Genomic DNA, 24,783 nt, shown 5'->3' on the forward strand with positions numbered 1-24,783 from the left:
GGGAGAAAGAGAAGAGAGAGCGAAGAGAGGAAGAAAAGGAGAGAAAAAGGAGAGAGAGAGAGGAGGGTGAGAGGACAGAGCAGAGGAGAACAGAGGAGAGCAATGAGAGGGAGAGAGAGAAGAGAGGAAGAGAAGAGGAGAGAGGGCTGGTAGGTAGATATTGACATACAGAAAACAGAGAGAGAGACACAGAGAAAGAAGAGACGGAAAGAGTGGGATAGAGAGAATGGGTAACAGTGACAAGAGAGAGGTGGTGTGTCTGTTTACATGACAACAGCCAAACATGGAGGATTAGACCAATGAAAAACACTTTATAAAGTTCGTCTGATTTGAAGAACAGACGAGAGGAGTGAATAAAAAGAGAACTGCCAAAAGATAAAGTTCAACATTATGATTTATACAAAGATTTAGTGACTTCAATGTATTTTATTGTGGTAGTTTTGAAATAGAAAAATGTCGCCTGTCATTTGAGCGTCAGGCCGACTCCAGAAACACCTCTATTCAGTGTTTTGTCTTTATTAATCAGATGGTACAGTTACTTGAGTATTTCCTTGGACTATACTTTGTACTTCTACTTGTGTAATATGATATTGCAGTAGTATTATTCTCACTTGAGTTCTTTTTGGCTGCTCTTCCTCATCCCTCCCTCTCGTCTCTTTAAAGGAGCAGATGCTAATGAAGCTGAGGCAGGTGCGGCTCGGACACTGGACCTCTGTGACGGCTCCGAGCTGCTCTAAAAACGCTGGAATTTAATCTTAATGTACATTTAATGAGGTTAAAGCCCCACCGTGTAACTTTTTAGACAAATAATAGACACAAATCATGTTATGTGCTGTCTAACTGTCAGGAGGGTTTGAGTAGTGTCCCAGAGAGATGCATGGACGACATGTTTTTGATGAGGGAAAAACATTAGGACACAGTGGAAAGTTCAAAAAGTCCATATCACATAATGTCCCATCTTTAAAGCCACACTGAGAAACATTGGTTAAAGATTGTGCTTCGTCTTGTCATCACATTCTTGTCCTCAGGTGACAGCGGAGGCAGAGGACGAAGAGGAAGAAGGGGAGACAGAGAATGAAGATGAGGCAGAGGAGGAAGATGAAGAAGCAAAGGAGGCAGAGGAGGAAGAGAAGAAAGAGAAAGCAGAGGAGACAGAGGAGGATGAGAACAAGACTGAGGAGGAAGAGGAAGCAGAGAAGACAGATGAGACAAAGGAAGCAGAGGAGGAAGAGGAGACAGAACAAGAGATAGAGGAGGAAGAGGAAGCAGAGGAGGAAGAAGAAGCAGGAGACAGGAAGAGACAGAGGAGAAAGAGGAAGCAGAGGAGGAAGAGGAGGAAGAGGAGGCAGAGGAGGAAGAGGAGACTGAGGAGGAAGAGGAGATAGAAGAGACAGATGAGGCAGAGGAGGAAGAGAAGACAGAGGAGACAAAGGAGGTAGAGGAGGAGACAGAGGAGGAAGAGGAGACAGAGGTGGAAGAGGAAGCAGAGGAGGAAGAAGAAGCAGGAGACAGGAAGAGACAGAGGAGAAAGAGGAAGCAGAGGAGGTAGAGGAAGCAGAGGAGGAAGAGGAGGCAGAGGAGACAGAGGAGGAAGAGGAGACTGAGGAGGAAGAGGTGATAGAAGAGACAGATGAGGCAGAGGAGGAAGAGAAGACAGAGGAGACAAAGGAGGTAGAGGGGGAGACAGAGGAGGAAGAGGAGGCAGAGGAGACAGAGGAGGAAGAGGAGACAGAGGTGGAAGACGAAGCAGAGGAGACTGAGGAGGAAGAGGAGACAGAAGAGAAAGATGAGGCAGAGGAGGAAGAGAAGACAGAGGAGACAAAGGAGATAGAGGAGGAGACAGAGGAGGAAGAGGAGGCAGAGGAGACAGAGGAGTGAGAGGAGGAAGAGGAGACAGAGGAGTGAGAGGAGGAAGAGGAGACAGAGGAGTGAGAGGAGGAAGAGGAGACAGAGGAGTGAGAGGACGTGTGCTTGGGCTCATAATGTGCACACTGTCCTCTGCTGTAAAGGACAATGGGGCTGTGATAATGGACTGAAGTTATCGAGTTAGAAAGGACAAACTTGCCCTTTAAACTAATAGTATTATCAATAGTATGCAAGTATATTAACGGCGCACTATGTAACTTTTATGGAGGGGGATCTGCTACCTTCTGGCTTCCATGGAGATGAAACTGCTTTGCCTGGAAAGTTCAACATTGTGGCATTAAACTTATACAACCTGCATTTGTTCAGTACTGGTATTTTTATAACACACATTATGACATTGAGCAGGGTCTCCACAGATCCGACCTGTAACTCAGAGGAGACAGATAAGCTGCTATAATATAATGTTATACTGTGGAACTTTTCAGCTTAAGCAATAACCCATCACCATAAAAGTTACATAGGGCACCTTTATGAAAATAAAACAGAACAATACAACAATACAACAGTGCTTATGTATTCATTGTTACGAAACTGTTATGCAAAATTAACACAATAACTCACATGTGGACAGCAGAGGGCGCTGTGGAGAGGAACGAGGAACACAGAGGACTATGGGCAAAGTTCAAAGGCTCCAACTATAACTTAAACAACTATAACTACTACTATATTTACTACAGTTACAACTACTACTAAAACTACTCTTTCCGTTTTGCTGATTTTTCAAATTTATTTAGAGTATTTAGTAAGAGTAAACCAATACTAAAGCGTTTTCACAAAGTATTGGTTACTAGGGTAATTGGTCACTTCTTTAGCACTATGTAAAGTGTTTGTTTCTATGGAGATTCTACAGCTTTGCCTCAAATGTTCCAAACTATGACTTTAAACTTTAAAAACAAGGTGATGTCACTTGGCCAAGTTACAAATCTGATCTGTGGAGATGCGACCACACAGTTTAATATCTTTAGCGATGAAAACATGTGTAATCAAAAAGTGTGTGATATAGATATGTTTAAACTTTAAAGCCATACTGTGTAAAACTGTAAGCAAAGCACTGGAATAGCATCTCCATGGAGACAAGCAGGTGACAGACTCTCCACCGGAAAAGTTTAATATTGCAGCTTTAAACGTAACTCCAGATCTAAAGATAAAATAAAGCAGCGTAATCCCTGTGATTAAAAGTCCTTCACACGTGGAAGTCTATTCTCATCTGGGAATAACAGAGCGCACCTGTCGTCTGCACCCCTCCTCCTCTCTTTCTCCTCTCTCATCCACTCTCACCCTTTCTACTCTTCTCTCTTTTATGCACTCTCTCCTCCCTTCTTCATTCTCTCTCCTCTTCCTCATTTTCTCCCTCTCATCCACTTTGTCCCTCCTTCTCTCTCATCTACACTCTTTCATTCTCTATCTACTCTGTCTCTTTCATTCCACTCTTTCCCTCCTCCTGTCTCTCTTCCACTCTCCCCTTCCCTCTTTCACTCTCTCCTCCTCTGTCTCTCCCTCTTCTCTTTGCTCCAGTTTCCTGTCTCCCCCTCTTTCATTTTCTCTCTCCTACTTTATTTCCCATTTCCCTCTTCTTTCTCTACCACTGTCCCCTTCCCTCTTTTCCTCTCTTTGCTCCAGTTTCCTATCTTGTCCTTTACCCCCTTTTCTCCCTCTCCCAGCTCTTTCATTTTCTCATCCTCCTGTCTCCCCTCTCTCCATCGTCTTTCTCTACCACTGTCCTCTTTTCATCTCTTTGCTCCAGTTTCCTCTCTTGTCCTTTCCCCCTCCTTCTCCCCTCCCTCTTTCATTCGCTCTCCTCCTTAATTTCTAATTTCTCGCCCTCCTGTCTCCACTCTCTCCATCTTCTTTCTCTACACTCTCCTCTTCCCTCTTTTCCTCTCTCTTTGCTCCAGTTTCCTCCCCTCTCTCTTTCATTCTCTCTCCTCCTTTATTTCCACTTTCTCTTCCTTCATATCTCCCCTCTCTTCCTCTTCTACCACTCTACCTACCTCTTTTCCTCTCTCTCTCTACTCTGGTTTCCTCTTTTGTCCTCTCCCTCTCTTTATTATCTATTGTTTCCTCTCTCCCACTCCTCTCCTTCTGTATCTCTCCCATTGTCTCTTTCTCTCTTCCACTCTCTCCTTCCCTCATTCATTCTCATCTCTCCTTTACTCTCTCACCCTCTGCCTCTCCCTCTATCTCCCTCTTTCCACTAGTTTAACACTACTCACTGTGTGCTGGCGCTTTGCCCAACCAATCGCTACGACGACCGCATCCATCACCGCGGCAACCAAGACATCTGATCCAGGGGTGGCAACAGCTGCAAGAAGCAACAACTCCACAGACGAGTGATTTATGGGAACAAATGTTCAGGGAATTCAGCTGAGGTCTAGACAAACAGCACGGAGACACGGGAGACCACTTTTACTCAGTGTTTATGAGTTTTCAAATATAATTATAGATTAAATGCAGTTTTGATTAGAATAAACCTTTTTACTGTTCTGCAGAGGTAATTTGACATGACAGGTAGGGTTACGTATGTTACTAAAACTTAACATAATTATATCTACAATCTGGCTATAAATATTGCCCAGTTTACATTAGTTTGATCATTTTGTTTTGTCAAATTGGTGTAAAAAGTTAGAGCATCAGTCCAGTGTTACATGCACATGATCTAGTTCAAACTACTGCTGAATAAGAAAACAGATTTCTTAAGCCGTTCCCATTTGAGTGTAATTGTTGTAGTGTAGTGTACCACATTAGGCTTCACATCTTAAACAAAGGACTATAATCGAAGCTTGAATTATAGGCGGCTTCATTCCTCCGTCCATCGATGTGCAGAGGATGTGGTCTGTGGTTGATTCATAGATGACCATCGAAACTTCAGCCCAGCTTCCTGGTTTGGTTGAGCTGTGTTCTAGTTCTTTCTTTGCCTGTTCAGAGAAATATTACCCAATACAATTTTTTTTTTGCAGGTAAATTAACTGTTCCAATTTCTCAGTTTGCTTTTGAGGAGAAATAGTTTTAAGTCCAAAGTTAAACCAAGGTTACAAAAGGAGGAAAGGTTTAGCTTTATTTCAAAATGAATGTGCTTCATATTTTCATTTTTTAGTACCTATGCACCTGCTCAAGTGGGCTGGATGAAACACTTTATATTGGCTGTAAAAATCTAATTTGATTCTAACTTTTAAGATTTTTCTGTTTTCAACCATCTAAGGTTATAAGTATGGATGTTGACAGAGAGTGCACGAGGGAGGTTAAGGTTAGAAACTCGACTAAACTAGTTTAAAACAGTGAGATACGCACATTGGTAATCCCATGTTACAGTAGATTATGAAACATGTCCAGATGTGGAGATGTATTAATAATCTTCTTGTGTACTCCTGAACCCCGTCTTTGAACCTACAATGCAACTTTCAGTCAATGGTTCCCGCCCCGGGGGGAAGGGCCCCAAGTGGGTGCTCCAAAGCCTTGTCTGTCAACATTTGTAGTTTAAAATTGTAAAAATCCCAGTGAACTGATAAATGGATATTCTAACAAAAAACAAATTGCCATGTGTTTATGTGAAACATAAAAAGATTGAGGACCTCTGTTTCAGGTCATCACAGTCACAACACAAATAAGTCTGGAGACGTGGTTCACATTTAATGCCCTAGGCTTTATTCTTATTTTAGTGAGAGTCATCACATGTTTTGTCTTTTCAGCCTCCAGGTAAACACACACACACACACATACGCTCACATGCATACACAATCACACACACGTACACAATCATATGCTCACACATGTACACATTCACGCACACACTCACACATTGACACACGCTGCAGCCGCACTCCGCAGTACCGCGGCCTGTGCCCTGGACCTCTTCACAGAAGAGAGAGACTCTTTCCCCAAAGGAAGGCACCCAAAACGTATGGCCTCGCAGCCGCCCGGAGATTCTTTTCACAAAGAAAAAACAACTCAACAGAAAGAGGAGCAGAGGAGGCAGAGATTACCCACAAGCCCCTCTGCCCTCAGTATTTTTGATATAAAACTGGAATGATGAAACACATACACACTCCTCCCTTTTCACCTATGCATGACACCACATAATGAACAGTTAGCAGAGTTTGAACCAACAACATGGCCCGGCTCAGTCTGGTACGGCCTGGATTTACACGAGTTTACATTGGCTAAAGGAGCTGTGTACTGTCCCACAAAACAGGATAACACCGCAGGATGTGACTGGTTAAAATGGGAGTAATCCACAAATGGCTTTTCTAATGGGAACCAATATACATTTTTTTGCATGTTCAGAATGGCTATTTGTACAAGTAGATATAACTCTTGATATGAAAGAAAACGTGATATGATCGACACCAAGCCAATGCAAAAGATCGGAAATGCCGTACCGCCCCAAAACCGTCCATCGTGGTAAAAACTAGGCTAAAGAATGAAGTCTTCCAAAAAACAATTTAAAAAAAAGCTTACAATCAAATTCACCACAATAAAAAATACAAAAATAACTGATTTCTGTTTTACAAAAAGTCGGTGGGATACACAATGAGGTTGGGGGGGATACCACTTGCATGAAAATAAAAGGACCTCATTAAAAGAATACAAAAGCAGCACTGAGTTATCAAAAACAAAACATAACAAAAATATAGTGCTTAAAACGGAAGCAGCAAAGGCTTCTGGGAAGAGACTTCATCCCTGTGTGGAGGGGAGGTGGGATAAAGATGATGAGCGCCCCCTGGTTTTCTCTGTGGTGGACTGGTACTACAAAACAAGATCAATACACTACTAGATATGTTTTAAATAGTGAATTTTTTTTTTTTTTTTTTTGGAAAGTGGGTTTTTCATTTGAACTTTAGCCCTGGATTTTGTGTATATATTATTTTGTACATAATGGGGAATAAACATTTAAAAAGCTTGACACTAAAAAGGGACAAAAACTACTGAACGCCAGCTGATTCAATTCATTAGCATTAGCCTGTTAGCATCACTGATAAGCAAATTCAGTCGTGAACAAGGCACGGTTTGAAAATGATATGTTCAAATTAACAGAAAATGTACACTGCCTATGGATAGTACTAAGTAGGGCTGAAAAATAAGGGAAAAAAAATATCCACTTGACATTTTTCAAGCTTTGCAAGCAGATTTGTTGTTTAGTGATAGGTCTGCTCAAAGGTCGCATTGTAAACACGTCTAAAAACAGAGCAAAAGACTGAAATCTGAACTAACAAACACGACAGAACATGTTTGTATTGATCTGAACTACAGGGTTAGCAGTTTGTGTGCAGAATAAGACCCCATGGAGACACAGGGAGGGCATCTGACACACAGGGGCATTCCAGAACATGTTTGTAAAGATCTAAACTCACAGCCTGTGCTATTTTCTGATTGTGTTTTTGATTAAATTGCGATTAATGTTGCAGACCTCATACCAAGCGACCACTCATAAGTGATAAATTTGAGTATATTTAGAAAGAACAATGCAACTTTTATAAGAAGTTAAAGTGTGACAGAAGTAACTTTGTGATAAATATAAAAGGGAAACAAAAACGTTGCATAAGGCAGCTTTAAGCAAAAGCAATTTTAATCTTTGATAGTTCTAGTTTCGTAGTGCCAGTCTCTTAGATAGTTTTAGCTTGATTTTTGTTACGTTTTTGTCCACAGAGAGAAAAACCAGAAGGACTCAAAAATGAAAGTTTGGGTTGTGGGCGGGGCCTGCTTCACACTTTACAAAAATACCCAGGAGTCCGAGCTAGCTAACATTTACTACAGCACAGGAACCAACAAAGGTACAGTGTACAAATAAAATAAAAACAAAAAAAACAAACCAAAAGGAAGTTGTTGTAAACACAGCACAATAAATAGATAAAACCAGCAGGCTCCGCACCATGCACATGATGTTAACGGCTGTGTCCGAATGTCTCCCCTAGTCCCTGACCCCCCTCCCATTCACCACAGTAGCTCACTTGGTAGTTTGGACTCTGATCTGAAAGTTGACGGTTCGAATCCCGCTCTTGTGTGTGTGTGAATGAGTGGTTAGAGGGTCTTGAAGGTGGAAAAGCGCTATATAAAAATGTGACCCTGACCATTTATACTGGTGAAAAAAGTCCACTAAACTTGTATTAGATCATGTTTTTTAAGATTAATCTGACTTTTTACATACAAATATCAAAAAATCCCCAATCTTCAGCTTGCTCACTCGCCCTCTCCTTTCTGCTGGTGTCCTGTATAAATCCTTATAAACCCATTTTTCACAAGTTTAATCTGTCTTTAGATAAATACATTGTTTCCTAGTACTTTTTTCTGCATAAATAGTTGTTTTTGCATAAACTCCCGTGCAGGTGTAGTCTTGTGAGTGCAGTTTGGGTCAGATACACAGAGATGCGTCATAGTTTTTAGAGCTTTAGCCACGCCCCTTTTTAGTTGACTAATTGATCGATGTCTCTAGTCGAATACAGGCCAAGTATTTATGGACTAACAACCATACAAGTTTTTGTTAAGGTGAATCTCACTTAAACAGACTGGATAAATCAGCTTTTTGTCTGAGATGTGGAAATTATCGAGCTATAAACAACCTGAGCTAAGGTAAGCAGCTAACGGTAACAGTTTGTGTTTTCTTAGCGATAAACCAGTGCTTCTCTGCTTTTATTCAGTCGTGTTGTGTCCAGTTAAAGACCTGTCGCTGTCCGCTGTCGTTTTTCCGACTCTCGCACACTACTTTTCCAGGTATACTGTCGGAAATCCTAAACAGTGCCCCCTGTAGGGAATAGTGTGGACATTCGAACACAGCCAAAGACTCTCCTCCATCTACTTGGCTTTTTTCATTTAGTTCGACTCCCAAGTGCAAAACATCACAAATGGACAGTTCGTATTCAAGTCATATATACAGGGTTATTACAAATATGTTAATGTACACATACTAATTTAGCCATATTCATAATTTACACTTGGATTTTTTCTCTTTTTTCATTAACAGTAACAAAATGAGATTAAAAAGCGCGGCGCGGGTGAGGACTCCTGATGCTACGTCACCTCCATAGCCACTGTGTTATCAGATAAACTATTCAGAGACGCTTTCTCTTCCTCGTGGTTTTCCCTGGAACACAAACAGGAGAGAAACATTAGGAATACGATGTATAACTGTCCCCCTAAGGAAAACTTGTCCTCTGCATCAGACCAATTCTGTAACGCGAAGAAGATAGGCTTGGTCTGGACTACCTCACTAACCAGGGTTGTACTGGTTTCACTACTGTAAGGTATCACGAAAATATATATGTACTGTGACACTTTTAAATCACGTTCATTTATTACAGACTGTCAAGTTGTACAGTTAACTACCTGCCTACAAAAAATGTAAAGCAGCTTTACCCAATATGGAAAGCAAACTCATTTGATTTGGAGCAGTTGTCATTTTGTAATACCAGCCTCTTAAGTAGTTTTAGCTTGATTTTTTGTTATGTTTTTGTCTGCAGAGAAAGACATTATTAAACTCTGAAGAGATCTGGATCAAAATGAAACATTGTGCGATGAGCCTTGTCCATACTTTTGGAGCTGGACATTATACAATATAATACACACTGTCCCCTAGGAATATCTGTCTTCTGCATTAGACCTAGCAGAATGTACAAGACCGGTAAATTACATCAACATGCGGACATTTTTCTAGTCGGAATATTTACTAGTTCAATTATAGGACAAACTCTGCAAAAATGCCATTATACTGCATGAGGCTGGATTTCCATTGGACCGAATCACTTTACAAATAAGGGGGATTATTAACATTTTATTAAACATTAAAGAGATTTAAAGTGCGTATGACAGGTTTTCTCTAATTTTGACTTCATTTGTTGGGACAAAGCCTGAAAATATATAATATAGTTTTACACAAATCAAGAAGCATTTTGTGAAGAAAAGTTGAAAAGTATGTTGAAAATTACAGGAAGTAGAATGTTAAAACATTTATAATATTACATTAGGGGGAATTCTATCCAAAAGTTACACAATTTACACACAAACATTTTTTTCTGATAATTTAGACAAATACAAATAAGAAAACTACTCTGTTGAAATCATGTTAAATCATAATTTCAGGAGTTTTGGCCCACTGTGTGACATGGTTGCTAGGTAACAGTTATGGAATTCCCTAGTGTGATGTCATGATTTCCAACCAGGAAGTAACAAAAAAAAAAAAAAAAAAAAGGCCAAGGTGGGAAAAAATTGTAATTTTTAAAGTAATATCTTAAATATATTGACCTTAACTGTGTTTTAGTAAAATTAGTAGTCAGACCTGTCATAGGCACTTTAAATAAAAATAAAACCTTGTGTGATGAGTCCTTACATTGCCTGTTGCTGGCTCACCTTGCAGCCATGTCCATACTCTGGGAGCTGGACACTTTGGGCAGGCTGGGTAGGTTGGGTAAGTTGGGTAGGCTGGGTAGGTTGGCGTTGGAGGACAGTTTTAAGGCGGAGGCGGGTACGGTTGCCAGGGCGCGGGGCAGGTGGCGGGAGGTCGGGACGCTCAGACACAAGTTGTTCCCGATCAGGACCTGAGTGGTGGAGGGTGCCGCGTTACCAAGGAGACCCAGGGCCGCTGCAGCCGCCGTGGGGTGAGGGGTGGAGGGGGGCTGGGATGGGCTGGAGGAGTTGGGCTGTAAGAAGGGCTGAGGGGCAGAGGGGGCGCTGGAGAGGTGTAGGCCTTTGAATACACCTGCAGAGAAACAAGGGAGAGAGGTCATTATTTATGAGCTATATCAGTCATCATTTAAAGACCCTGTACATGATTTTTTTTTCCATGTATTTGACCAAAATGTGTCTTGCTCCAGTTCAGATACATTGTATAAGCATCTCTTGTGGTCAAAATAAGTCTGTTGTGTTATGTTTGCATCCAATTATAAAGCGTTTAATTGTGTCATAAACAGGAAGTGTGAAGTTGTTAGTAGCTTCACTCAACTCTGATATGACAGTTGGGAAAAGCATTTATAAAGTCATCATGGTGAAAAATTAGGAGGAGTAACTTTGGAGCACTGCAAACTGTTTCAAATTAAAGTAAAAATCAGTTAAAGCCCTTTTAAGTATAAATTGCAAAGGTTCATTTCCACAATTTTGTTGGGCAAAATTAAATAAATCCTTGAATTTGACTTTTCATGCAGTACCTTTTCTATTTAGGTAATATAATTTGGTTAAAAAACCAAAACTAACAGTAGCCATGGTGTAATTGTCCAGAATCAGAGGGTTGATAGTTCAAATCCTGCAAGAGCAATCACAGGCTTGAGGTAGAAAGGGTGGGCCAATGTAAAAAAGCTAAAGGAAACATTATCTGGTTTGCAACAGACAAATAGCAGTGTAATAGCCACTTTTAGAGTGTCAAGTGACTGAAAATCCTGTACAAATTGCAGCATTTCATCGACACATTAATTGACAAAGGCTTCGGTCTCTGGATCAAATTCTAGTGCAACCCGACAGCCGCTCGGTGCAATAGTTATTTTTACAAAGAGTCACGCGTTTGGTTGATGCAACGCAGCCGTAATGTTCAACTGTGACGCAAGGAGGCTTCAATGTATCTGTTACAGCTTAATCTAAGGACAAAAAGAGATGAAAGGTACTGTAGTGTTTAGCAAATGGGGCAAATACATGAATCGGCATGTTTCTGAGCCTGATAAGACTTAGTCCAACCAATGCATTGCTTTAAACATTAAACAGTCATGTCATATTATCACAGCTGGATCATAAATGAAATCACGGTTATTTCAAATCTCTATATAGCAAAAATAAACATGTAGAGAAAGTATAAACCTAATAATCAGTGATGTTTTGTGACACTTTTGCTTTTAAAACCATCAAATTAAAGGTCCTATACAACACAAAAATTGACTCTTGTGAGCTTTAAGTTATGTTGAATCCTGCCATCTCCTGAAAAACACACATCCTGTTTTTGTTTCACTCACATTTGTTTGAGTAACGCTGCATTATTAGACTGTGTACATCTCTAAAACTCAAAATGCTGTGGTCCACCCTGTGATAACTTGAACACTACCGCTTCATGACAACAGCCAAGTTATATATAGAAACTGACAATTCCAGGGCTGAAATTATCCAAATGATTCCAGTGAAGGTTTAAGGAGTTTAAATACACAGCAGAGCACTTCCTGTATTACCACAGGACATCACAAGGTGGAAGAGAGTGTTTTTAGTTTGAGAGAACTCAGCCTAAATAGAAATAATTTGTGTGTTAAACATGAGTGAATGAAACAAAACAACTCTGTGTATGTTTGTGATGAGTAAACATTAAAACAGATCTGAAAATAGCACAATATGAGCCCTTTAAGAACAGAAGCAATAACTATAACTGATCACCTACACAGTGCTATGATGTAGTATAGGTCTATTGTAGATGTACTCACCGGCGTTGGTGAGCACTCCGTTGACTCCAGTGTTGAGGAGGATCTCGTCTTTGGATTTGTACGTCCCAAGCTGCTCTGACATCACCAGAGCAGAGGCCGCAAACTGAGCAGACGCCTGGTCCAAAGTCTTAGACGAGTTAGTCTAAAAGAAACACAAAGACACAAAGAGAGGGGTGGGTTAATACATGTGCAACTACAGATATAGATCACTTTTTAGAGTTACTAAGAGAAGGAATTTACCAACTTAATTATTCACAACTATTGATACCACAAAAATCATAATTTCAATCACACTTTACATCCCTAATATATTACCTTTAAGAAGTACTTTTTTATTAGTATGATTGCAGTTGGTAGCGTTATCTGATCTGGTCTCAAAGTTGTTAAAAGTGCTTTTAAACTCATGCACTCTGAGCATCCCAAGTATTCACCATGATAAGGTGAGTGAGGAATAACTTTGGACGACTGCAACCTGTTTAAAATGATTCTGTTTTTCCACATTTTTTAACAGTAAACATCCAGTACAGTAGTGCAGACGTGTGTTTTGGTGAGAAGTAGTTTTACCCTATAAACAGTGGTACAGACCTGTGTTTTGGTGGGCTGGGGAGCAGTAGTCGCAGTAGTTTGCTGTTGTTGTAGTTGACTCTGCTCCAGTTGCTGTCTCTGCATGAGAGCCACCTGCTCCTGGTGATGTTGGTACTGCTCTACTGTGAACACTGAGGACACACAGGGAGGAGAGGGTCAATACAAAGAGACATGCTTAAACGCCCAATGCCCGAGTTCAAACCATGAGTCACAGATGTTTTAGTTTGAACTTTTAGCCCCACCCACTTAGTCCTTTCTGCCGCTGTGATATTACACAATGACACAGAAACAAATGTCTGGGATGTTGACAAAAAAACAAACAAAAAGCAATTATATTAATGTACTGTTTGTGATGTTTTTAATCAAGAATAAACCATTACAGCTGCCATTAGGGATGCCTAAACTGAAAAATTAACTGGATTATGTACTGGTTCCATAATACTGATTAAGTCGATATTGTGATTAAGCATTTAATTGGGATGTAATCAGACCACTTACAGGGCGATTTTGGCAGAGTACTTCTTAGACTGTTTGAACTTTTATTCATATGAAGCTGTTCTGTAGTTATTTTGAAGAATAAACCACAGCTCCAAGGTACAACTGGATCTTGTGTGTAATAAAGAAACTGTTTTAAGAAAATAAGTAGCACTTTCAGTCCCTATACTGGTATCGGTTGACATCGGGTGTCAGCAGATTATTAAAACTAAAGTATCGAAACATTTCTAGTTGCCATCATTAAAGCAGTATATGATTTAAACAGATTTACTTTGTATCTGGGGACAGCGATACATCATGTTTATGAAATTTTTAATTCACATTCTACAACATCCTCCCTTTAATACACTCCAGATTATCTTTAAAGATCTAGATTCAGTTAACATGCCTTATTAAACCTAAATCTAATCCCAGATGCCACACTTGTCAGAAGAATGCCAATGGGATATTTATGCTGTGTTTGGCACTGGTATACATCTTTATTTGTCCTTTATTCTGTGTCTGCATCTAGATTCTCACCGTCACGACTCTGCTCCAGAGTCTCTCACTAAACGGCACATTTTTCACTTTAATTATAAAAACAACCAGAGGAGGAGCCATTATATCTGCGGTAAATAAACACATCGCTCACAAAGACACAGGTTCAGCTCAAATTATTTCTCAAACACAAATTCATCTACAAAATGGAGGTCGGCAATGATTTAAGTTGATAAAAAGAACAAACTTGCTGTGTAATCTCCCAATCCCCCAAACAGAGTACACGCTGATATTTATGCACTCTGGAAGTTAATTTTACAGTCTGTTCAAGTTTAACGTCAGTTTGAATGGACACAATTAGCAAAGCGCAAAGGCTGCAGTTTCTGAAGTACTGTAATTTCCTCCACAAACAAAATATCCAGTTTTATTCTGCATAAAAACTGCAAACCATGAAGTTTAAATCTCTACAAACATGCTCTGAAATATTATCCTTATATTAGTTTGTGATCAATTCATCAGAATTCTATTTAAAGTTCAAGTTTTAAATGGCTTCATTCGTTAAAACATAACTCGCAAAACTCAGTGCTTGTTAGAAAAATCGCAGTTACATATTTTCCCCAATCCTCCTAATTTACAGGTACAAGTTTGGCACATTCTTGGCCGACTAAAGACATGTGCTGCAGATCGACTGGTCGACTAAAAAAAGGCATCACATTATGCATCTCTGTGCATCTGACCCAAACTCACAAGACTACACCTGCACAAGAGTCCGTGCAAATTGTGTGTGTGTGTGTGTATATATATATATAGCGTATATTTATAGTATTTCAAGACAGCACTAAGAAACAATGTATTTATGACGCCAGATTAAACCTGTGACTACCAAATCTTCAACCAACTCACTCGTTCCTCCTTTCCGAGCTGTCTCATATAAATCCTTATAATGGAAATAAAATGATTAATTGACTATTAATTCGTCGACCAATTAATTGACTAGACGGCTAAAGGCCCACAGCTCTATTACTGAGGCATTTTTTTACTTTGAAACTGCATTATAATCTAAATTTATATTGTAACATGTAGCACCGTCATATTCAACACTTGATACGACAGGACGATGTCATTTTTAAAGAGTATCCAGTACCAGAATAGTAGATTTAAGAGTAAATTAACTTCATTAGATGCTAAAATGTATTCATCTATTGAGCAGATAAAACTTGACAGCTTATTTATATCCAGGAAAGGTTCATTTAAAGTCTAAGATGCACTAAACCGCTATATTCATCCAGAGCAGATGGAGGAGAGAGAGTGTGATCTATCTAATGTGTCAGAACTAGCCGTCATCAAGTTCAGAATCCTTTAGGCTAGACCCCTCCCTCTCCTCTTCTCGTCTATTACTCCTCCCATCTTCCGTTCTTTCTCTCTCCAAGTCTTTCTCCCCCTCTTCTCCATTCAGTACCTCTTCCCTTCCCTGTTCTCTCTCCATTTTTCACTCTTTCGATCTCTCATTCTCTTTCCCTCCAGTTCTCTCGTTCTTTCCTATTCTTTCTCCCCCTCACTCTGTTCTCTCTCTCCCCCTAACTCTGTTCTTTCCTCCCCCTGATCATTTTTGTGCTTTCCTTTCCCCTGCTCTCCTCCCATCGTTCATCTTTCCTCCCGTCTCTGCCCTTCACCCTCTTTCCTTTCTCCCTCTCAGTCTGTTTTTCCTACAAACTGTCCCATTCCTCCTTTCCTCCCCACTCTTTGGCTACCTTTCCTCCTCCATCCCCCTCTCCGCCTCTCTCTACACCGCTCTGCTCTGAGCCTGGAGCAGCAGCAGTGGGAGTGATACAGTTTAATATGAAACAGAGCGTGGGAGTCCAGACTGAGGACCATAGACCTCATAGCACCTCAAACAGTTACACAACAAAGGCACAGCACTTGAAAGCATCACGGGACTATACAACAAACGCACATCACTCGAACACATCGTGAGATTACAGCAAACACGTTGATCTACCACTGCGAGTGTTACACAAGGCAATAGGGCTGTCAAAAGTATCGAAAATCAAATACGTGTTGAAGTGTTGAAATTACACACTCAATTGTGCTGGTACTAATACTAAAAAGTCCCATTCACAGGACAGAAATGGACTTCTCCTGAATAGTTTTAGAATGGTCTTGAGCTGTATCAGAACAAGAACAAGACACATAGACTAGTACACATCCATGGACCGCTATTGAACTTACCAGGACAACTGAGGGATTACACAGATATAAGGCCACATAATCATAATCAATTATCATTTCATGTTGAAAATTACATTCTTTATTATCATTGTGGTATCGGAATCTGTATTGAGTCAAGTCTATCGAAATAGTTTGAAAATTTAGTACCGTGACAACACTCAATGCATCATCAGGTTTTGCAATCTCAAATATGCTTAACTCAAATATCAATGTTTTTAAGTCCATAAACTATCACTGGATTCATTCTGGGGTCAAATTGTATTCACAACAACTGCACGGCTCTATAAGCACAGCACCAAAATGCTTCACTGGAAACAGAGGCACCAATGAGGCATTCCAACGTGAACAAAAATGTGAAATCAAAAGCACGTTTAAAAGGAAATTAAACACACAAGAATGCATAATGTGTTCTTTAATAGTTTTTCAGTTTGTGTAAATGCCTTACTGTGTAAAATTGGTCAAATTAACAGACCACAAAGGCAGATTTTTTTAATTTATTTTTCTTATTAAGTCCTAATATAGCCTTTATTTAATCTTTATTTGAAAACACACTTCAGGACTATGTTTCTGTAATGAATCGTATGAAAATGTATCATTCTGTCATTTATTGCAGCTCATCATTTTTTTTCCAGTATTGTAGATTTTAAAAAGTCCTTTTAATCATCCTGCCTAAGGGTTGTTGGGTCAAAAGCATAAATTACTTTTTAAAATTATGACTGATCATGTATGTTTTGTCCATCAAGATATCGCACATCAAAATTTGTTATCGTGACAGGCCTATACCATCCACAGCTTAAGTACAAGACAAAGATCAACTTTTCCACCTCATTTAACTTCATAGAAAGACAAAGCAACAGCATTAAGGGCAATGAAATAAACCAATAAAATAATTGATACTTTGCAGTTTATGTCATCAACATTGATGCCAAATGTAGGCACTGCTCCGTCTGAAGCTTTGTTGGACTTTAAACAGCTTTATTTTAACACAATTCGACTAGAAAGAGCTGATTTAGCTGGAACTACAACAGGTGAGTGGATTTGTGCTGTTAAACAAATCTCTCACAGATAATATGACAGTTACAAGCTAGCTAGCACTAGCCAACAGCTTTTCAGTTAGTCACTCTCACCTTTTGTGTTGAAAATCAAACTCCTGAACTGGACCATGAACGTTTCTATTGATCAAAGGCTCCTGAAAATGTGCTGTTTAAATTCATTTTGTATTCTTTGAGTTTTCAGACAATCTTAAAACTTTTTTGGCAGTTTTTGCTTGTGTGCGCATTGTGTCTCCATAGTATCTGCTGAACATTTTGCCAATACACATATATGTAAAACACCTCCAGCGTAATGTCACGGCAAAGCAATAAAAAAAGCAATAAACCAGACTCACCATTGACTGGAAGTTGTCCCGGTCCAGTCCTGGTCTGAGCTGATAGAGTCCGCGTTAGTCCAGATACAGTCCGGCTTAAATCCCTAAATCCACCACGACACAGGCCCCCCGACCCCGGTGCATACTGGGATACTGTCCGTGGTCTGAAGTGCCTCCAGCGGCAAGACTTAATGTTCAAAAGGATCTGGGATAGGTCCACGGGTGTTTTGGAGGAGGGAGGGGGGAGGGGAGAGCTGAGGTCCGATGTGTGGTTGTCTGAGGTACTGCGTCTGTGAAGAGGAGAGTCCAGAGGAGAGACCGAGGCCAGGTCTAGTCCAGGATCCAAGTCTGAGTGTGCCCGGTCCAACAAGATCCTAGAAAAGAGAAATTCACAATGGTTAAGATGACATTACAAACATTAACATAAGCCTGTGGATGCTCATCGACATTGAGGCAGGTAAGATGGCGTTAGTTCAAGGGGCTGTAGCTGATTTTTTTGTATGTAATTAGAAAAAAAAGTTTTTCCTCCAGTACAGTAAATGAAGCTCTTGGGGTTGTCTGTGTAATCCTTCTTGGGGTCAAAATGAGACCACTGCGTGCTGTCTGAACAATAAAGCGTAATAAAGCATTTTAACCAGCCAAGAACTAGAAAGTAACACTAATTAGTGCTAGTTGTTAGGAGTGACGTGATGGCAAAACTCTGCTCTGGCCTCTGAAAGTTATGAAACGTACTTGCATCTTGTAAAGTTATGGCAGTGAATTTATTATGAAGCTAGGAAGTGAGGAGTAAGTTTGAACTGCCGCAAAACGTTCCAAGTTACAGCAAGTTACAGCAGTTTTACACATTTTAAAAAGTGATAGTATGTAACTTTCTGGAGGTGGAAAGTCAACTGCATAATTCCATGGAAATAGAAAGCTAAAACCACTCTGAATATTCTCTGTGAAGATAGAGAAGTTTTATGCCATACTGTGGAATATCATAGCCAAAGGAACCACGGTTCCATGAAAACACAGCGGAAGGGGTCAAATAAATCAGGTTTGTGGAGATGCAAGCTTGCTCACCATTTTAGCATTTTAATAGGTGCTGTGGCTGTTTTTTTACCAAATTATTTTTGAAAAAAAATAATATAAAATATATTTCCCCCCATAGAGTGCAATAGAAATCCTTGTGTCAAAAGGCATCTTGTTTACTTCAGCTGATGTATTTTGGAGTGACCCATCAGTATTCAGAAGCAGTTCTCTGGCTCTCTGCCCCAAACCAGGCTTTACCAATTCATCTGTGTAATCCCCAACAATGCCTCACACGCTGCGCTTGGCCCTAGACTCCGCAGCACCCAAATTTACAAAGCGCAACAAACACACCTCGAGAACAGAATAGTCATGTTCCTCAACACAGCAGCTACTCAGGTATTTATAACACAGAGGAGCTGCCAAAATTATACCTGGGACCAAGCCAAAACTGTAAACAACCTGGTCTTGGCTCGGCTCCCCAGATCAGATTAAGAGCTGGCAGCATTTAATATCCAACATCTACATTTTGGCATTTGTTTAGCTGCAACGCAAACATTACACCTGCCAACTGGTAGTGTACGAAATCAATATCAAATTTGCAAGGAGAAATAAGTTGACGTCCAGCCAAAAGGTTCACATAATGTTTAGTGTAATCTTTGTGCTAGTTCTAAGCAAAAATACATGTCAAAAAGTGTAATGTGTAACTTTTCTAGTGCTTTCCTCCATGAAGATGTTATTGCTTTGTCTAGAATGTTATACAGTGTGACAATACACTTATCCATCTCCATAGAGACCAGGCCAGAGCTGTGGACACGTGTCTCGGCTCAAAGTAAAAATGCAGTTTTTCGAAGACAATTATTGAGCAATGAAAATAAGAAACTGAATAAATGCAAGACCAGTTTAATGCCATACTGTGGAACATTAAACTAAAAAGGCACCCAGCTCTAAGAATTCAGCATGCAAGTGACAACACACTTGGAATTCTGACCATTTCAACTTTTGGGCCAAACTTCCATTTATGAAACATCAAACTTGTTTATTCAACCACTGCATGGATGTAATTTGCATATATTGGTTGATAAAGTTTTACTTAAGGCCGACTCAACAAAACACACTGCTATTAAATCAGTATTTGTTTTGGGAGTTACCAGAAAAGTGTTTTTAGAATAGCTTAAACTGCACTTTTTGAGCTTCTGTGAAAGTCAAACTAGAAATACTGCATTATAATTACCAGGTCTTCTGGGATAATCAGAAAATTACAAATTAAAAATATTAGGGATGCACTGATACCAATGGCAAGACTACAAATTTAAGTATCTGGTGATATCCAATATCAACTGATACCAATGCAGAGTATAGCATTGTTTCCTTTAAAAAAGAAAATGAGACAAAACTAATCCAAATGTTGTGTTATCCTGCTGTTCTTTATACCTCAAGTCACTACAGATCAACTTTGTATAAAAAAATGCCCAATCAGAATATCGACTGAACAGATATCTGGAAGCAGATATCCAATCCAGCCAATTTTTCAATACCGGTGCCAGTATCTGTTACCTGGATTCGATCAGTACATCTCTAAAAATATGTTCCAATAATGTATGCACTTAATACAAAAAAATACAAAAAACATACCTGCCGCCTCTGCCCACTCGCCGCCTGGCCAAACCCACACATCTCCGTGGTGCGTTCAGGGACGTCAGACAGAATCGGAAACGAGGATCTCCGAGTCCTCCTTCAGTTGGGCTCATCCAGGGCCAGTTCCCACTCTGTTCTGGCCGAGACTAAGAAAAGCGTAGAAGAGAGGTTAACTTTTCAAAACACTAGAACACACGTTCAAGCAACAGGGTCGACACATGACTAATAATACTAGTAATACTTTTGTTCTACATTCAAATAAAAGATTACTTGTATGACTTTTACACCACTACATTTGATAATATTTGATAATTATTTCATACCTTTTAAAATTTGAAACTTATCATATTTATTCTGAGAGGGAAAATTGTACGTCTAATAGAAAAAAAATATCTTTGGGGACAAATTGTGATCGCTGGTTAACAATGTTCAATACATTTGAATCTATTGATTTAACGTGGATAAACAGAAATAGGTTTGCACTTACAGCTAAACATCCTAAGAACAATGGTTCAATGGTCTGATTGTGTCAATCAATTTTCTGTTTTAAGAACCATAATTTCATTACTAGACATATGTTGTGTATATTATATAGTTATGCCCAGAATAATTGATATAAGAGACAAATACCCGATATGAACAGATACCAGTGCAGAGACTGAAAATAGCATACCTTAAATAAAAAAAAATGCTTTATGTAGCTACAGACAACTTTACAAATACAAATACCAGTACTAGATTGGTGCATCCCCACTGGTGATTCACCGGAAGCACATGAATGTTTAACAAATGAGTGTAGCAAAAAACAAGAACACTGGTATTTTTAGAAAGACCAAATGTTAGCTGTATAAAGCTCCCCTTTACCCAGGACCTGAGTGCATATAAAAATCTAAGCATGTGGCTTTATTTGACTGTTTGTGCTCCAACAGCAGACTGGGTGAGGTTATAAATAGCATTAGGAGTCATAGGAGGCCACTCACAGCGTAGTAGTGACATCCCGATTTCCTCCTGAATGCAAAGTTGCCATCTGGATCCGTCTCCTCCTCTGCTTCTGATGAGCCTGATACAATCTGTGCAAAAAACAGCACAAAGACATTACTTTTATTGGACCACATAGTTATTTAAAACTTTACAAGTGTTCAGAGTTCAATGTAATTTGTAGTTTTATCACCAAATAAAAAGACGCTGGGTTTTGTTGGGTAATTATATGGGGAAATCATAAAAATCTAAAGTAAACAAAGTTAGCATTGTTCTCCAAATTTACGCTTGCCCTCGAGTTCATATTTATGAGACCAGATGCCCTTCCAAATGCAATTATTCCCATTAATTTAGTTGTATCCATGTCTAGAACTCGCACAAACTAATAACTGCATAAAGTAAACATTAATATATTGGGAACGTATTTTTTCACAGTTCTGACAGAGACAGCCAAGCAGCTACTAACAAGACAAAACAACTTCCTATATTACACAAAATTGACTTTTGTGAGCTTGACATGTTTGATGTTGTTATCTCCTCAAAAACAGGAGTTGTGTTTTGTTTCATTCACACATGTTTGAGTAACTGTTACTGTCTACATCTCAAAAGCTCAAAATTCTCTGTCAAGTACAACATATTATCCACTACTTACTGAGTGGCCTTAAGGTAGGCCTTTGTTAAAGTTACCCTAGTTTTGCTAGCCAAATTTGTAATAACTAAATGCATGGGCAGTACCCCCAGTTGTGTCATTTTAAAAGGACAATTGCGCCACAGCCTGTACTTAGACAATCCACCTGCTCAGTGTCTCATCTGTGAAAATGTCAAATGTAAAAAAGTTCCCAAAGCAGCAGAGTCAGACACACTTTGCTCAATAAATCCATCGTCTCGCTCTCGGGACTTTCAAATGAGTCCGGTTCATTTCACACAAAGATTAAGTGCCTCTTTAAAGTGAAGATCACAACTTAATACATTTAACACTTAATTACAATTGGGTTCTCTACTTGTACTATTAAAGGACACACATATTATGCTATTTTTTTTGACCAGTTAACCATGTTATATTCTCCCCTCATTAAAACATACTTGGAGTTGCATTTTGTTTCATTGATCCAAAGTCATCTTCTGAGAACTCAAAAATCATTTTGCCCACTTAGTTTTATCATAGATAAATATCCAGACTTCTTTAGCACTTGTTAAGCCCATAAACTATTGACATTCTGCAATCCAATGAACGCATGGGCTCTGTTACCGTGGCATTCATGGAGAAAAATGAAATTTCTCACTGTTCATTCCCGTTGCCGACAAAGGGAGCTCCAGCGCCTAAATGCCTCATTGGAAACCGAGATGTAGTTTATAAAGTAGTTTTTCAAATGCAGACATTATTTTAAGAAAAATCTCAAATACTTATGCTAACGTAAAAGCATGTTTAAAAGGGAATTCAAGACAACAATGCATAATATGTGTTCGTAGTGGTATTTGACTGGTACCTGTGAGTATTCGTCATCGGAGCTGGGGAAGTCGTATTGGTTGAGGTCTTTGGGACTGAAGAAGGCGGGGCCTGAGTGATGCGCCGCAGACACAGGAATCTTCGGCTTCTTCTCGTATTTCCTCTTTGTTCGAACTGGCTCTGTTTTCTCCGGCTGAAAGGAAGAGATAACTTTATTAGTACATGGACATTTCTTTAATAAATAAATGAACAGAGGATGGAAGATTGTGACAAAACTGAGTCAATATTTTTAGTAATATCCTGATAATAATATTGTGTGGATACAATAGAAAAAACAAAACGTGTCCTCAAAAGGTGTTTGTTGACAATAGTGAAAAACGACTAAAAAACACCAGTGCAGAATATCACTTTATAACCTTATTGGAAGTTTAGAATTTTCTTCTAATTTCATTTCACTTTGTGTTGAAATTTTTAATTAAATTTTGCATGTCTTCAAAACAACATTCCCAATCATGAAAGTTGTAAAGCACTTTGGGTGTCACTGTCATGAAATGTGTTAATTAGCCCGCCTCTAATAATAAGTATTTCATTTAGTTTACAATTTGAATAGCTCTATACTTTTTGGACTGTCACAATTAAAATATATTTTTGCCTCAGAAAGGAACCTCCACAAAATATTTACATGTTATAGCACAAGTATTTAACTAAAAGTGAATGGGTTGGAAAACAGACAACAACAAAAAAAATATATTGGGAATTCTAGTTAGAATTCCAACTTCAGTTTTCTTAATATTGTAATTTAATCAATCCAATTATACATGTATCCTCAGTAGAATTATGGTATAGACAAAACATTGCCGAGCTTAAATTCCACAATTCCACAATACTTTAATTAGTATAATTGTCAGTTTGCGTCTTGTGAGAAAAACATTTAAAAAACGTATTTGAAACAGCCGATTTACAGATTGGTCTACATGTAGACATCTGTAAAGGTTTTGTGACTGTATAATACTCCCTACCATTGCTTAACATGCCTTTGTTTAAGCTGTTAGTTGCCTAAATAAACTATGCACCTATTCCACAGTCCACACAGGCGACGCCAACTCTACAGATATCAATGTAAAATTGGTAGAAACGTATTGCTCCCTAAATCCCAAATTGGCTGTAAAGTGTGTATAAATTACTCTAGCTCTGCACTGAATGTTGACACTTCTCTTTGCGATGCAGAACACTACTCCCTACAGCTCTGGTTCGCCCATTGATATGCAGATAGAGGCGCGTGCCAGATGTCACTGTGTGGGGCAGATGGCTGTTCCCTGCATTTTAATCCCCCCCTCCTCTTCTCCACCTCTCCCTCCCACTATGTGAGCACACTTCTCCACAGGGATTAGCCACATGCTATTCAAAGCAGAGTGTAAGAAGAGAGACAAAGCTAACACCTAACAGTGCTACAGAGGAGAGGGGAATCAATGCAAGAGGCAGGGTGGTGTAATGAGGCAGCAGGGGGCAGTTGTAAACAGGTGTAAACAAAAGAGTGAACTCAAGCTGAGCAGAAAACAGACAAACTCGAGCTGAGGAGAAAACAAATCGAGAGAGGTGTGCATGTGTGTGTATATTTATGATTGAGATTATATATATTTGGGTGACATGTCAAAGTATTGGTAATACACACAATGCCGCAAGTGACCGCAGTAACCACATTTTGCATTTTAATGAGGCTCCACGCACCTGCCTGCCGTGAGGCTCAAGCAGACGGGGGTTAACCGTGGGTGTACACACTTTATGCGTCACTTACTAGAGAAGCGGCAGACTTGAATGTAAATCCACTCAGACAGCACTGAAACCAAAGTTTGGCCCAGCCCTCGATAACCTGCGCTCTGCCCGTGGAGCTGACAAGTGTCCACTAACTCCGTCCCACATAAGTTTAGTGCAGGACAGTTTTATAACAAAATATAACATAATATATCCTCATAACTCATCTCTAGGAGTACACTTGAAAAATACCGATATAAAACAGCAACCAGACACCTGCATGTGTCAAAAACAGCCACTTCTTTGCAAGTACAACCCCAGTTTACATTTATTAATATGTGCTACACTGTCTACACCGCGGTGCTGAGGCAAGTTACCGTGAGGAAAATTCTTTAACCGCATAACTGGTATCGGAAAAACCTTTGTTATAAAGGTCTTTCAGAATAATGTTCAAAACATGATAGACTATAGACAATGACAGCCGATAGAACAATTATTTCTGG

The 24,783-nt window shown here is 39.4% G+C and overlaps 1 protein-coding gene across 3 annotated transcripts in view; it reads right to left on the minus strand.

Annotated features, from left to right (window-relative positions):
• Positions 1 to 5,545: 5,545 nt before the first annotated feature.
• Positions 5,546 to 24,783, minus strand: part of LOC117388289 (enhancer of polycomb homolog 1-like) — a 48,589-nt gene continuing 29,351 nt past the window's right edge. For 2 of the 3 annotated variants that reach the window (XM_055230003.1, XM_033985804.2), the window contains 8 exons: positions 22,569 to 22,721; positions 21,084 to 21,173; positions 20,101 to 20,249; positions 17,479 to 17,831; positions 12,891 to 13,021; positions 12,306 to 12,447; positions 10,264 to 10,612; positions 5,546 to 9,001 (listed from right to left, as the gene is read on the minus strand). In XM_055230003.1, coding sequence (XP_055085978.1) covers positions 8,929 to 9,001; positions 10,264 to 10,612; positions 12,306 to 12,447; positions 12,891 to 13,021; positions 17,479 to 17,831; positions 20,101 to 20,249; positions 21,084 to 21,173; positions 22,569 to 22,721 — 1,440 coding nt within the window. In that variant the 3' untranslated portion in view covers positions 5,546 to 8,928. Of the gene's footprint in view, positions 9,002 to 10,243; positions 10,613 to 12,305; positions 12,448 to 12,890; positions 13,022 to 17,478; positions 17,832 to 20,100; positions 20,250 to 21,083; positions 21,174 to 22,568; positions 22,722 to 24,783 lie in introns of all 3 variants that reach the window. The other variant, XM_033985805.2, reaches the window with a different exon arrangement.

The sequence above is a fragment of the Periophthalmus magnuspinnatus genome, chromosome 20 (assembly GCF_009829125.3).
Source record: "Periophthalmus magnuspinnatus isolate fPerMag1 chromosome 20, fPerMag1.2.pri, whole genome shotgun sequence".
In the NCBI taxonomy this organism is placed as follows: domain Eukaryota; kingdom Metazoa; phylum Chordata; class Actinopteri; order Gobiiformes; family Gobiidae; genus Periophthalmus; species Periophthalmus magnuspinnatus.